Raw genomic sequence first — 15,129 nt, 5'->3', positions numbered from 1 at the left:
AAAGATTCGTTTCACTAACAATGATTGAGGACAGCTATGACACATGCAATCTTATGACTAAAACAAATAAAGCAAAAGCAAAAGTAAAAGTGCTACGCGACAAGAATTGCTTTATGCCTAAGACCGGAAACACAAAAACTAAACGCGAAACTAGCTTTATGGATCTAAAAGTGAGCTCGCAAGAACACAAAGGAACAGAGATATGAACACGAAGAACAAATGCGAATTCTAACAACCTAAGCGGACGAAAGACAATCCTAAGCATGCACCAAATTAGACCAAAAAGAACAAGCGAGTCCTATGGAGCTAAAAGATGCAAGCTTTAAACTCAAAGATTGAAACTTTAAAGGAACAGAGAGTTCTGGAAAGAAACAACCTCGTAGGAGCTTTGAAGCTCTGATACCAAGCTGATGTGACCCGGGGACACAGTCACGATACGATCGCGGTACGGACGCGGCTTGAGCTCTCGGTCAACTTTCAGTCGGTGAAGCTTTTCTCGGCCGAGGTTCTGGGCTTCGGATCTAGGAGAGAATCAAACGAGGGAAACGGAGTTTGAAGGAATTCAAACGAGCCGTTCGGGAGATACTTCGGGAAGCCACGAACGGTTCAATCGGACAGTACGGATGCGGAACGAGCGGGTGGACGTCTTCGAAGGAAACGATAGCGGGAATGATTTGAGGTGGTTCGAGGGGGCTCGAGAAAGATGAAAGAGGACTCGAGCTTAAGTAGAGGACAGATGGAAACGAGGTGAGGGGAAATACGGATGGATCGATTGACGACACAAGAGGTTTGGCTCTCCTCTTGATACGGTCGCTAACAAGGGCGAACTCGGTTCGCGGCTTGTTAAGGTTTTCTCAAGGTTCAATCCCGGATTGAAGAAAGAGAAGAGTGAGACAAGTTTCAAGAATCTCTCTTGAGGAAAAGTTTTATTTTCATACAAGTCTAAGGAGGAACAAGGGCTTAAGGAGAGTTTAAATAGCTAGGTCTAGATAGGAGCTTAAGGACACGCGGATTCATCTTGATCCGCACATTGTCCTTTTGACGTGTCCCCTTTACAAAGAGAACACATCGCCTCCTTTTGACTAACACGCTTAGCCACAAACACTCTCCAACGTTCACAAACATAGGATCAAAAGAGAATATTCTCAAGTTCGAAATTAAACCAAAAATAAGAGGGAAAGAGAGATAACCGCCTTGGCCTTGCGCGTGAAGCAACTTAGCCTTTAGGCGTTTTGCGTTTAGCTCCATGCCTCGTTAAAACCTCCTCCGGTAAACCCATTGGGACAAACCCGGAGTGAGGAAAAAGAGTACACTTCCTCGCTTAACGACTTGACCGTCTTCACTCTTGGGTAAGAGTGAAGACTAAGCGGACTGAGCCTTCGGAGTCTTCGTGGGGTGGCTGGTGTTGGACGTAGGTTCGGACAAATAGGTTGAGCCGCTGTTTGGCCGCCTTTGCTGAGCTCTTGGAACGTGTGGTGGCTCCGGGAAGGATCGTTGGAGCCGTGGCCGCGTCTGAAGAGGTTACCCTGGTCGCGTCCGATGCGTCTTGGTCAGGCGTCTCGGTCGCGTCCGGCGTGTCTTGGTCTTCTTGGCTGAGGTCGCGTCCTGCGATCACATCAACCAGTTTTGGAAATAATTGATACGAAGACCTGTTTGTGTTGACATGAATCGAAGAATAGAATCGAAGGGAAGTGATGAAGAATGGAAAAGTTTGGTTAGAACTTGGGTTTCTCGATTATTTGTTGAATCTATACAAAATAAAACTAGAAGCTATAAGCTACTAAAGCTGTCCACATGGAATTTAAAACAACTAATAGGGATTGTATATGTTATTAATTAACATTTTTAAAAATTTCCAGGATTTTGTATATTCAGATTTTTTTTTAATAACCAATCGGGATCAGACATCTCAATATTTAACATTTTTGAAATTATGTAAAATTTCTATATCAAAATATTTATAAATAAGTGAATGTACAACGCCCCACATCGGCTAGAAATTTTTTAGGGCATCTTTAAAGGGACAACTTTTTTTGGTGTTCTTAGACTAAATATATTAGGAAAATAATGAAAGATCAGTAGTTAAGATCTTTTGTTAAAAAGTTAGTTATTGGGAGAACATGTTTAAGATCATAATTTAATAATATAATATTCTTAAACATATTACAATTATAAAAACTTATAAAAGAACATTTAAATTTCAAACTTATAAAACTTTTACTAAAATTCAAAATACAATACCAAATTTCTATGAAACAACAAAACATTGTAAATAATTTTTTTTTTTAAAAACCAAACAAACAATCCATCTCTTCGCACTATGAAGATACATCGAGAGCTCTCAAAATCTGGGTGATGCCCAACCTGCAACCACAAATCAAAGTAATCGAGATAATATTAGTTGATGTGCATATCGACGTACTGGTTTGCAGGTAAAATAAGTCTGTAAGGAAGTTAATATATCGCTCCACAATTCATCTCGATCTTTGAAGCACGAAAATGTATGCTGATCATACTAACTACAAAGACATGTAAAAAGCTTTCGATCAGGTTGGTCTAAATGAATTTAACATAAATGACTTGTTTCCATCATGAAAAATGTGTAAAACAAAACAAAGAAATGCAGTCTGCGCTGAAACAACAATGAAAACATGCCAAAGTTGTCCAAAACAAAACAATGTCAGATCAATTTTCAGGATAACCATTAGAAGCAATATGTCCACTTAGTAAAAAGCTCATGTCGTTTCAAATCTCGAAAGCAGGATTACATACCATGATATAGTCTATCCCACATCTGATCTTCTTCTCAAACTCAGGGTGATAAGGTAGCAGCATCTCAACATTCATTCTCTCGTGCTCGGGGCTTAGCCTATCTCGGTTTGCATATCTGCACAATTCACAATCCACACAGAGCTACCACTGAATCAAAAAAGAGAATTTCCTCATGAACTACTTATTGAAACAGATGAACATAAAAAAAAAGCAGCAGAAATTCACATCTAATCCATACTGAAAGCAGCTAATCTCTTTCAACTCTACCGTAAACCAAACCAAGCAAATGCTATTCGACATGACTCATGCGGACAGCTGAGAAAAATAAGAACCAATACTTTATCATATCAACCAACTAGACAAACAAGTGTTAAGTTCCCCCATCAAGAATATGAAGTTCCTAAATGCTTAAAGCTTACACAGTATCTACAAATACCAATACATGATGATATCAACCGATAAACACCCGTTTCCTTCTAGACTATGATAAACACCCATTTTCTCACCAAACAAGAAATGCCAAGCGAGTAAAACAAGTCCTAACCATAAGCAATTCTGCACAACTAACCTACCACAGAATATATGCCAGTGTGAGAAAGCTAAACTGCAGACCAAAAACTAACTGCGAACCAAGAATCAATCAAGTTGGGAGAAAGCTTCACCAAGAACCAATTGCCAACAGAGTCACAAGAACATTGTATAAAACTGAAGAACCATGAAAAGCAAAATCACGAAAGATAACAAACAAGAGAGTGTTAACATACTAGTCCCCTGTCCATTAACAACAATCAAACAACGAAATTGACCTAGAAATCTGATGAAATCAGAGAGGAGTACCGTCGAAAGAGAGAGAATTGACAAGAGGATTGATGAGTGTGATGACGGCAACGCCATTGCTACCAACTTCCATCACCGTCTTCCCCTTGGTTCGTGAATCCGTTCTTCTTCGAGCTTTGTTCGTTGTGAGATTGCGAGTCAAAAATAAAAATAAAGAACTCCGGAATTAAGGAAAAGGGAGAAGACGTGAGAAATCAGATTTATAAATTGGCCTTCGTGAATCCATTCTTCTTTCTTCGCCTTGGTTCGTGAATCCATTCTTCTTCTCTTCTAAATTTTTTTTAAGTCTCTCTCTCAATCTCAACAATTCCTGTAATGCCACGTAGACAAAGAACTCTTCTAAAAACTGTTCTAATTTAAGAACAAAAAAATGTGTTCTAAGAACACTGTTGAATAAATTTATCAATTTATTAGGCTAAGAAAAGCCCAACTGTTGTGCCCATAAAGATGGCCTTAGATAATGGCTGAGAACCATTATAAATAAGACTAATATGCTTTCAACTATGAATGAGCAGAAAGCTTGATTTACCGGGCGTCCAAATTTAAAAAATTTTAAAAGTTTAAAATATTATAATTATCTATACTAATAAAGTTGGAGCTATAAGCTCCTTACAACGTCCACATAGGATTTTAAACAACCTATTGGGATTCGACATGTTACTGATTAACATTTTTAAAATTTATAGGATTTTCTATTTTAAAATTTTTTAAACGACCAATCGAAATCAGATATCTTAATATTTAATATTTTTGAAATTATGTAAAATTTTAATATTAAAAAACTTATAAATAAGTGTATATACAACGTCCCACATTGGCTATAAAATTTTTAGACAATGGCTGAGAACCACTATAAATAAGACTAATATGCTTCCTACTACGAATGAGCAGCAAACTTGAAGGATTAACATCGCAAGACTATTGATTTGATGTTGTTTGAGTTAATTTTTGAGGTTTAAAGAAAAATGATCGACGACGAACACACTTTTTATTAGCTATATATGTGTTCATATTACTTTCTCTGCAAGTAATTTGCAATTTTATAGCATTAAGATTTTGATTCAAGAAATGTCAATACATAAAACCGAGTAAGTATACAGGCGAAAATATTAATAATTGAGTGCATGTGGTGGCTATGCTGATCCATGTGGTGGCTATTTTATGAGAAAATAGGCAATGATTTTGGTCTTGGAGTTTGATGGGTTAACAAGTTATTAAGTGGAAGAATGTGAGAAAGCAGATGAGGAAGAGGAAGAAGAAGAAGAAGAAGAGTATAACGAAGAATCGGACGGTAAAAGTAATAATGACAAGTATCATGAAAATTTGACAATAAAAATGACGAGAAAGAATATGAAAAGTAAGATAACAATGGAAAAAAAAAACATGAAAACATAGACAGTGGCTGTCAATTAAATATGAGAAAACAAGATTAATTCATGATTCAAAAAGTGTTTCGTTTGTCTGGCCAAAAAAAGAAATGGTTTAGTATATGCAAGGTCACCAGTTCGAATGTCCGATCCATCTCTCCTAGACGTCCAGTTAAATCTATGATTCTTTTGATCAAATTTGATTTTTTAGCACAACTGTTTTTTATATTTTTAAAAATTTTGGTGTCTCGGAAATAAAAGTTTGGCCTTAATAGTAATTTAAAATTTTCTATAAAATAAAATTTCATAACTGTCATCAATCATTTATATTTTTCACTAAAATATATCAATTTTCACCAAAATATATCAATTTTCACCAAAATATATCAAATAAACTCATGCGTAGCGTGGGTTCAAAATCTAGTAGAGTTAAAAAAGAATCGTTTAATTTAATGTTAAATTGAATAATTTTACAAATAGGCCTAACTTAGCCTATTAAGATTATTTATAACTTATAAGACAATATTAATAGCATCACCAGCAGAGAAAACGTGTTCACCGTAGTCATAAGAAACTGACATGTGTCCAAAAATAATGAGAAACGTTTTTTTACCGAGTAACTTCAGCAAAGTTTCTTCTCTTTCTCTCTCGTGTTTGTATTTTTTTATTAGTTTTTATTAAAAAAAATTTGGAAAAGCAACTAATGGTCTAAAGAGCCCACTAAACTAAATTGTTGAGGTAACAGACAGCCTAATAACTTTAACAGAAAAATCAAGACATGATTTTATATGTAGTCAGCGTTTAAAAGAAACTTTACAATAAACTAGGAAGCATTTGATAGTAAAGACTAGAAATTATTACACGAAATGCTTTTTTTTTTGACAACATGAAATGCTATTTAAATAAGTGTTTTCTAACCATGAAACAAAAAAAAAGGGCAAAAAGTCAAATTACTCATACATATTTTAAGTATGTTTAATTCGGTTAGATCCTTAACAGAAATTCCTATAAAATTTCTAATTTTTAATTAAAAACTAACCATAATTGGTAGATTTTCTGAAACATTTTTTGGGTGGATAATTTTCTATATTTTAATAAAAATAAATATTCAAACTAAACTACATATATCCCACCTAAACCCCTTTCCCAATCTCTTATGATAAACATTGTCGAAAGGGTAATTATTTTAAAATGAACAATTATGGGACGAAGAATTTTTATTCGTGTCAAAACATGTATGTAATTTTGTAACGGGTCAGAACATGTAGAAAATTTAGTTCAAAACTGTTTTATGTTTATATTAATCATTTTTTTAAAAAAAATCTCAAACTTAATTACTTACACAATATTTTCATGTATATATTTTTAAAAATGAAAATAATTTTATTCATTGTTTATTTTATCCAAATTCATGATAATGTTAAAATTTTATCTTTCTTTTTTATTGTATCAAAACTCAGTATATTATCATTCATTCTCTTTTTTTCCTTCTATTATTTTATTCAATGTCCAAACTCATTACAAAAATATATAATCTACTGACCGTAAAATAAAAATATAACATATACCAGTCCGTTATGAATTAATATATGTGTGAATATTATTCTATCCACGCTGCAGCGCGGGTCCGGTCCTAGTTAAGCATTAAAAAGAAAGTGGGTTAATTGCTTTTTTTTTTAAATGGCAGCGACTGTGTAACGCAATGTATAAAAAAAAAAATTGGATGATAATGTAAATTTCACTGTAGCAAATCGGTAGTTATTGAGGTTTCCCCCGCTCCGATTGACGCAACAAGCCAAGCTTTTGCCAACTCAAAACCAAATCAGATCGGCGTTTTATGTCCCCTTCTCTCTCATCTCTCGCGCATCGATTTCAGCAAAAATTAGAAGCGAACCAGTCTCAGAGACCAGAAAAAAAACCCTATTCGATCACGAGATCGTCGCAACGTTTCCCGAAGAATTTAGCAGAATCATCGGAGGGTAGAAAAAAAAATGCTCAACGATGGAGAAGCGACTCCTTCTAGGTAAAAAAAAACAAGTCCAGATGACACAATTTCAGATTCTTTTGTGTTTCTATGCGTGATTGTGCTTAGTTCCATAGTAGTTTCGGTGTAAACTGAACAATTATTAGTCAGTATTGCTCAAATTGAAGTGATTGACTTTGTAAATCCACCATGAAATTGCTTATTCGGATACTAAAATAGATGTCAGTTTGATTTGATTTTGAGTTGTAATCGAGAATCTGGGGTATGTGTGGCTTTAAGTTGATTTTGTTGTTTGATTTTATGTTTCTCAGGCATGAGATTCTTAGTATGGTGAAGAAGCACTCGAAGTCGTTAGGAAATACGTCTCTTGATGAGCAAGATGCGTCTGACGTAGAAATGGACTCTAATTTCTGGCATGGTGTGTTTGATGTGTACTTCATTCGTTGTATGGAGTCAAGGAGGCGACAAGACGATGATCTTCTATTTTTTGTGAGGAAATTGGTATGTAAAGCTTGCACCTTTTCTCTGAACCGAAAACTTAGGACATCAAATTCTCCTGGTTGGTAACAAAGTTGAGTGTTTTGTTACTTTTTCCAGAGCTGTAAGTCATATGGTTTGACTGAAAATGACGATGCACCAGCTCCTTACTTTGTGCGCAGGTGGGCACCTAAGGTAAAAAAATACAGTTATCTCTGGTCATGTCTTATCACATGAGGTTTCGTTCTGGCAATTGTCAAGAAGAATTTGTAACGGATCTAATGGAACAATTAATTTACTTCTGGGGGATCATTTTTCTTCTTCTTTATTCGGGTGAGAAAGCGACAGTACTACATGTATGTTTCTAAGCGATTGTTATTTGTCAACGCTTTTCATGATCTATCATATCTATTTATCTGGGAGTTAGACCCCTTGACGCTTCAAAGTATCAATTTGTTTGTGGAGTTGCACCTTGTATGATTGTACCTGTTGTCTATAAACACATGGTAATGGATTTCTTCTCCTTTTTGAAGCAGTTGGATGAGCTTCTTGGTGAAAGTCTGGCTGAAGTTGATTGGAGGAAGTCATTTTATTTGAATATGATTGCCCACACATCATTTACTGTTACGGTGGCGATTTGCAGGTAACCGCTGTACTTTCAGATTGTGATTAGCAGCATCTTGTACTAATTTCAAGTCAGTCTAGTCTACATTAATTAACAGTTTGTATTCTGTTATTGCTTCCTTTGCTAATATTTCTATCCTGCTTTCCTGTGTTTGGTTCAAACACATCTTATTGCATAAGGCATTACTTCAGTCTCTATTTATTTGGTTGGAATCTTAGATACCGTCTTCTTCGTTTCAGTGATTATTTTTGTGACCTGTTCTGTGGTCTACATTCTACTTATCATATGTTTTTTGTCTTTAACCTGCTTGTGGTTTTAGCAATGAAGCCCTTAAGACGTACCAAGGAAGTAAAGACACAAAACTCTCTCCTATATACAAGGTTAGAGATCCTAAGAGTTTTGGATAATATTGCTCTTGACTTTTCAGTTCTTCTTTAATATTTTCATATGAAAAAGAAACTGAAACCAAAAAGTAGTTATGTACTCTACGGTTCAAGATATATCAGTCCAGCTTTGTTTGTATCAATGAACCTATTAAGCCAAGGGTAAGGAAACGGCATATGAGTTCAGTTTCGTTTTTCATAAGGAGAGGATATTCCACAGAAGTGTTGGACCAAACATAAATTGGATATTTCTTTCTGAGCATCAAGTTGGTTTCCTATTCTGTAAGCCAATGATGATCATATTCTCTGATCTGACATTCATATTCTGCAGGTTGTAAAAACTGTATATGCATCACCTAGTCGCGTTAATTTTCATCTGGACTCAAAGAAGGCAAGTATAGTCGCTTTCCTCGTAGCAGTGTTTGTCCTTTTGGAATTTGTGTTTGATGTTTCCATTGTTGTGTGCCTAGGAAGTGGAAACAACACCTGCCTACCCAGAAATTTGTTTTGCTGTAGATGATTTTGACTCAACCTTTGATGCTGTGGTAACATATTTTCTTCTCCCTTTCTTTATATTGTCCTTCTAAGTATTATATTACGTAGTCCTTTTGTTCAAAGAAACTCTAGACATGAATTGATTCTAAGAACAATTGACATTTTGTTCGTAATGAAATCGGCTCTGGAAGAATCGTTTTTGGTTGAGGAAATCTGCATGAACTCTCCGTTGCCACTGGTTGAAGATACATGGATTCTTAGTGATACATTATTTGGTTTTTGGTACATTATTCAGATAATAACATTTCAACTACCTTTTTTGCTGCTTTAACTCCTTGTTTGAGTTTACTGCCTGCTTTTTGATTATCTTCTTCAGAGGATTAGCCAGTCTTCTTCTTTAGTTTTTCTAAGGCACAGAGGAGTTTGGTGTTATGGTTCAGAACTTAAGTCGTATGATTAGGTTCATGCATGGATAGTTGCCAATAGTTTTTTTCCACTCTTGTTCATTGACTTTGTCATTGATATTTGCAGGTTCTGAATGAAAAAGATCATTGCTATTGCGTACTTCTTAATTCTCATGATGGGGCAGCATTTCCAAGTGAAAATGTTAAAGATTCCAGTGAATCTAGTACTAATACTGAACCCAGAAGTGTGAAAGATCCTAAGGTCTAGTTGTTTCCTATCTTTGTTTCAATATTTATCAGCAGTTGCCAGTCATCTACCAAATTTTCTTTTGCTCTTTCTATGAGTTTTGATGAGATTCTTTAATACGTTGTCTTGATTAGAAACTGGTAACGTTAACCCTTCTTTTAAGTAGGAGAAAAAAAAACTAAAGGTATTGATCTCTTTGCTAGCATAACTTTGAATGAATTCTCTGTCCATTAGGTTATTTACGGATCTAAATTATTTGTTGAAGATCAGCTGTTTTTTGCGAGAAGGTTATTGGTAATATTTAATGCTGTGAAAAGATATGTTACATCGTCATATAAAGTAAACTGCTGGTAGTTTCACTGATGCTTACAAGGGATGATGCTTAAATGAATTAACTAAGTGTGATTTGTGATTCTTAGAAAGATGTATAAGATTTAAGCACATTTGGTTTGTAAATGAGAATTTGTTGATGAGAAAAAAGAATTGACATGGTTGCAGGTTAATCTGCTTTTGGTTGCAGGTTACTCTGTTTTCTGGGTTTGTCAGCTATCAAATGGTTCGAGAAGCCTATGAAGGTCACTATACAGTTTCTTTTCTTTTCTTTTTTTTTTTTTTTTTGTAACGTTTTATGCATCCATAGAATCTAATTCAGTTTTCTAGCAAAGTTTATAGTTATGGGCCTGATACTCTGTTTCACTGGTTATTTGCGTTGGTCCTTAGGACTATCATTGTTGACCTCTGTCTTTTATATGTTCCCAAGACATCTAATGCAAAGGATATATTGAAGGTTCTTGATGTATGAAACTTCTTCTCGAGCTCGCCTCACAGAACGCTTTAATGGTTTTTGATGTCATGGAACCTGTCAGTCCTTATGTTAATATGCTTTGCTCATTGGTGGAACCGATTGCTGAGCCAAAAGCATAATCGGGAATTTTGGAAGTAATATGGTTAATTTAGAGGTCAAGTAGGTGTGTGATATGAAACAGTAGCCAGCCTCAAGATCGCTGGACTACACAATTAACTTTTCTAGACGCGAAATTCTGTAGATATTAAGTGCTAAACAACTCATTGGAAGCTATTGCTTGTTGTTGCCTTGACTATATAAGATATATAGCTATTGTCGGTTTGAGCCAATTGATATTTTCACAATTTTTCCTTAATTTTTCTGTTATCTTTATCCTTTATTATAGGGGGAAGGAATCGGTTCGGAAGCCTTCTATCACTGGGTCATAACACAGGAAAAGCAGACCGACTTTATATGAGAGGTCCAGGAGGACGTGGAGAAGTTGAAGTAGCTGTTTCTGGGGTTATAGGTACTGCTACTTTCTTATTCTTGTATGGCTGCACATAATCTGAGCTCTTTGTCTCCATGTTAGGTTCTCCTATATTCTCTAGTTTTAGGCAGTCATTAATAATGCATGGAACGTAAAAAGTAGAAAAACTTCAATGCCCTATCTAAAACTAACACCGGTTAATAAATGCTTTAGAACTGTTTATTGTTCCCCCATTGTCTTAAGCGAGTAGACAGGAAAACGTTGAGTAGGAGATTTGCTGAAATGTATATTGAAGAACGTAGTATGCTTTAAGAGATGATTGTATAGAATTGGTTTTCTCAGATCAGAGCCAAGTAGTTGTAGGTCCTGTTTCACCAATGTCTTCAAAGAAGAGCATCGATCTTGGCTCCATTTTCCGTAAAGCAGCATCTGTTGCATCTGTCGCAGCTAAACATGCAATAGCAGCTGCTACCGCCTCTTACGATGAAGACGAGATGTTCCCTCTTAAATGCTGCTTAATGTCCATCTCATTGCCATGGGAGACTATTGCTCATGATCTTTTATTCAAGGTGATTTCTCTTTAGCCACACCGGTCATCAACAATTGAAAACTGATGGATCTTTTCGATATGTATCATCCGTTTTGCTGATCGGTCACGCTTATTGTGTTTGTTCAGGCATCTCCACCAGTGAACATGGAGTAGAACAATCTGGAATGAAGCGTAGGAAATAGAACTTGTGTGTTTCGTCTATCGGGGTTGTTTGGCGTTGTTTCTTCGTCGATTGAATATTCCTTTTGTGCTGTTACATGACTATGTGGTTTACCTCAACCACTGTTTTTACCTCTAGCAATAAAAATGAAAGTAAAGTTGTGAATTTGCAATCATCAACTCTATAGATTCTAGTGTAGCCTCAAGACTTATGCCTCGTTCCATCTCCGTGTAAGATATAACCATTTCTGCGGGCATTCCGCTTTTTTTTTTGCTTTTTTCTTTTTGGTTTAGATTTGGGTTTCAGAAAATGTGTACCCCAAGTCAAGTAGAACTGAACTTTTATCACTTCGGTTCGGACCAGTCGGTTGGATAAATTTCGGTTCGAGTTTGGCTCGGTCGAGAAATAATTATATTAACAGTTGGATTTTTATACTGTTTAGGTTATAATTTATGTCCCGACTCGGTCTGATTTTGGATTAAAAAACATCACAATAACTGATATAATCCTTATTTTGTATTTTCTATTATTTTCAGAAGTTAATTTTTAACTAACTTTATCGAACTTTGGCCAAATTGGTTTGGTTCAGAAAGAATTTTTTTCTTTAAAGTATATTGTTTGGGTTTTTATAAAACTTTGGTTTGATTGGGTTCGGATTGAAGAACTTTGGTGCAATTTGATTTGGTTATTACACCCATCCGTATAAGATACATACTTATAACATATGGTTAGAGATAGACTTATGAGTATAATACATGTGAAATAAAACAGCTTTTTGCCAACTTTTGTTGGACTTTACTTGAGAATGTGGAATTCTAAAGAATAAACAAAAATTAAGGGGAGGCAAATAGGGAAGAAGCACATGAATCCAACTCCTGGTGGTAGACATCTCTTAATTAGATGACAAAAACTCTGTTTGAGGTTAAACTAATGCTCCCACCTTTATAACAACAATAAAGAATTGTGAAAAAATATAAACTGGTTGTTAGACATTTCCTAATTAGATGACAAAACTTTGTGTCTGAGGTTAAACTAATGTTTCCATTTTTATAACAAAAAGAATTAGGTTAATCTAGAGTCGGTTACAGAGGTTGTGAAAATGTGAATGCATGTTTGAGTCCACTAACAAAAGCCACAAAGTCGCAAACAGTGGACTTTGGATTTTTTTGAAACGTGATTACGAAGGTCAAATATAAGAATAGTATGTTCTTTATTGTAGGCAAAAAAAAAACAAGATACCGCCGACTATATAAATTTTTGATTTAAAAAAAAAAATTAAACAAAAAACTCTTTAGTATATAACCTCTATAAATTAATAATTCGAAAAAATAATATATATCTTCGATTCCAAATTAGTTTTTCAGATCAATTAGTATGTTATTAAATTAACAACTCAAAAAATTTATAAAAATCATAATCCATAGAGATTTTACTGTAACTAGGCAAGATTGATTACTAAACATTTAAACCCTATTGACAAAATATTCCAATATATCACAGTATTATATATTTTCACAGATAAATTTTTCGCTCAGAAAATGTAAGAATATACAAAAAAACCAAGATATTTACCCAATTTTATTTTAAAGAATTATCTTGATTCAAAATGATAGATACACTTTAAAGAGAATGCAGCTGTAGCTTCACTTGTATTGTTTACTTTATCTTACAAAAAAGATAAGAAAAAATCCAAACACTTAAAAAAATAAATTAAGACGTAATATGCTTTTTGTTAGATTCTTCGCCATTAAGCTAAACCCCCCATCTTCTTCTTCTCGCTAAGACCCACACACCATTTTCTCCCCCACACGATCCATGCATAGAGAAACTCCAAATCTTTCGTCTTTAGGTATAGGATTTTTATTTGATTTTTCTATCAACAACGTGTAATATGCGAGCTTGAATCCAGAGTCGTTTCTAGCTAGCAATCAAAGGACTCGAAAAGAGTTAAGTTAATAAAAGTGTGTGGCCTCTTTTTATCACATTCATAAAAAGTCAATAAAAATGATGCATTTTCTTGGTTTGAACCTACTTAGTATATCTAACACAGTAACACACCACTAATTCATCAGTATACCAAGAAATCTTTACACAAATTTCAAATTTGGTCTGATAAGTAAGAAAATATTTTGAGTCCTCAAAACCAAGGTTCATATGTAATATGTTTGTGCTGAAGATCGGTCAGGATAGTGACACAACGACAACACAAACTATATGCTACAAATCTTTATCATTTAAAACTTAATTATGATCTGAAGAAATGTTACAGAATAACTATAATTTTGTTATACCTCACAAGTTTTTCATATATTTTTGACCCTCTATAGTATTTTATCTTTTATATATAGTTTTCTTACTGATATTTAAAACATGGTGACATCCTTAAACACCCAGGGCTTTGTTAATTGAAATCACTCCATCACACACACACACACACACCAAAAAATGACACACACACACACACACTAATCTTACAGTGACAATGTGAAACTAATACACAATCTCTGTAGTTAAAAAGTAGTGCTACGAAAGTGATAAAAGGTAAAAAAAAAAGCAGTATCCAAACAAAAGGTATAAAAGGATTAAAAAACAAAAGTTAAAATAATATAGTAATAATGTTATCCAAAGCACTAATGGACAAACATTCCAATTAATCTCTTAGATTGACTCTGATTGTGACATTTTAATATACTTGGCACTTTTTAATTGGACAAGAATAACCACTATATGACTATATGAGTCCCACATGTTCTTCCACATTTCTCTCTATAAATAGACATGCATGTTTCATTTGAGTCCTTCCCCTTCCCTCTCGCTTTTATTCAGCGGCTGCTTGCTTAGCTTATACACCAATAAACCGGTCAATACTAATCCGGATTTTCTCTTCTATTTTATAGCAATGTTTTCTACCAATTTTGAGCCGGTTCATATCTGCTTTGATGATGCTATGATAACCGGAGATGAACTCACAGAAATATTGGCGTTTCTTCAATCAGACGAGTCGGATAATCCAAGCGGTACAAGCGAGTTGGTACCGGTTGATGAGAAGAAGAGAAGGCGGACGTTATCGAACCGGGAATCGGCAAAGAGATCGAGGTTGAAGAAGAAGAAACGTTTTGAAGAATTAACCGAAGAGGTGAAGCGGCTGAACCTAAGGAATCAGGAGCTGAAAAACCGGTTAGCTAATGTGGTTAGTTGTGGTAATGACATATCAAATGAAAATAACAGCTTGAAAACCGAAACGGTTTGCCTTGAAATGAGGCTTCTAGACTTGTACCGGTTTTTAGTGGCCATTCAATCGCCAGTCTCAACGAGAGTAACTTACATCACAGAGCTCGAGATTTAAGTTTGGCATATAATAAAACAGAAACGATGCCAAGTAACTTTTTGGGCATTTTTGTAAAGGTCAATACGATTTTAATTAAGAATTCTCACATTTTGGTTCAAAGATGCATGTGTATATCAGTATATGTAAATATTATGTGTCATCTGTATGGATATAATATTTGTCAAACTTGTTTCCCTCTACATAAAACACAACCATAATTCTCTTC

General features: G+C 34.8%; 2 protein-coding genes and 1 long non-coding RNA gene across 13 annotated transcripts; 2 read left to right on the top strand and 1 right to left on the bottom strand.

The window, feature by feature from the left end:
• Positions 1-2,110: 2,110 nt before the first annotated feature.
• Positions 2,111-3,988, bottom strand: LOC104787212 (uncharacterized). 2 transcript variants are annotated; one of them, XR_767812.3, is made up of 3 exons: positions 3,610-3,988; positions 2,773-2,887; positions 2,111-2,364 (listed from the first exon to the last, which is right to left on the bottom strand). It is a non-coding gene; the product is annotated as an uncharacterized LOC104787212 (long non-coding RNA). The 2 variants fall into 2 exon arrangements; XR_015557390.1 differs by having other exon boundaries at positions 2,111-2,519; positions 3,610-3,937.
• Positions 3,989-6,646: 2,658 nt separating this feature from the next.
• Positions 6,647-11,747, top strand: LOC104787210 (uncharacterized). 10 transcript variants are annotated; one of them, XM_010512741.3, is made up of 12 exons: positions 6,647-6,999; positions 7,272-7,461; positions 7,558-7,632; positions 7,971-8,080; positions 8,382-8,442; positions 8,777-8,836; positions 8,916-8,990; positions 9,472-9,606; positions 10,112-10,166; positions 10,782-10,904; positions 11,208-11,434; positions 11,542-11,747. In XM_010512741.3, exons 1-12 carry the CDS (start codon positions 6,968-6,970, stop codon positions 11,566-11,568), a joined length of 1,170 nt encoding a protein of 389 aa, XP_010511043.2. In that variant the 5' UTR covers positions 6,647-6,967; the 3' UTR covers positions 11,569-11,747. The 10 variants fall into 10 exon arrangements, with proteins under 10 accessions (XP_010511043.2, XP_010511047.1, XP_087306717.1 ...); XM_010512745.2 differs by having other exon boundaries at positions 6,655-6,999; positions 7,974-8,080; positions 11,313-11,434; XM_087450591.1 differs by having other exon boundaries at positions 6,655-6,999; positions 7,974-8,080; positions 11,223-11,434.
• A 2,647-nt stretch (positions 11,748-14,394) lies between these two features.
• LOC104787209 (basic leucine zipper 4-like) lies at positions 14,395-15,129 on the top strand. Its single transcript, XM_019245506.2, has one exon. The coding sequence runs from the start codon at positions 14,475-14,477 to the stop codon at positions 14,919-14,921; it is 447 nt and encodes a 148-aa protein (XP_019101051.1). The 5' UTR covers positions 14,395-14,474; the 3' UTR covers positions 14,922-15,129.

Source organism: Camelina sativa, chromosome 5 (genome assembly GCF_030686135.1).
Source record: "Camelina sativa cultivar CO46 ecotype springtype chromosome 5, ASM3068613v1".
NCBI classification, from domain to species: Eukaryota; Viridiplantae; Streptophyta; class Magnoliopsida; order Brassicales; family Brassicaceae; genus Camelina; species Camelina sativa.
The sequence above is the reverse complement of the archived record's forward strand: the minus strand, read 5'-3'. Positions and strand labels throughout refer to the sequence as shown.

Coding starts and splice junctions, on each gene's coding strand:
- LOC104787210 (XM_010512741.3), top strand. CDS start 6,968: ATGCTCAACGATGGAGAAGCGACTCCTTCTAG. Junction 8,081..8,381: donor GTTACGGTGGCGATTTGCAG/GTAACCGCTGTA, acceptor TTGTGGTTTTAG/CAATGAAGCCCTTAAGACGT. Junction 8,991..9,471: donor ACTCAACCTTTGATGCTGTG/GTAACATATTTT, acceptor TGATATTTGCAG/GTTCTGAATGAAAAAGATCA.
- LOC104787209 (XM_019245506.2), top strand. CDS start 14,475: ATGTTTTCTACCAATTTTGAGCCGGTTCATATCTGCTTTGATGATGCT.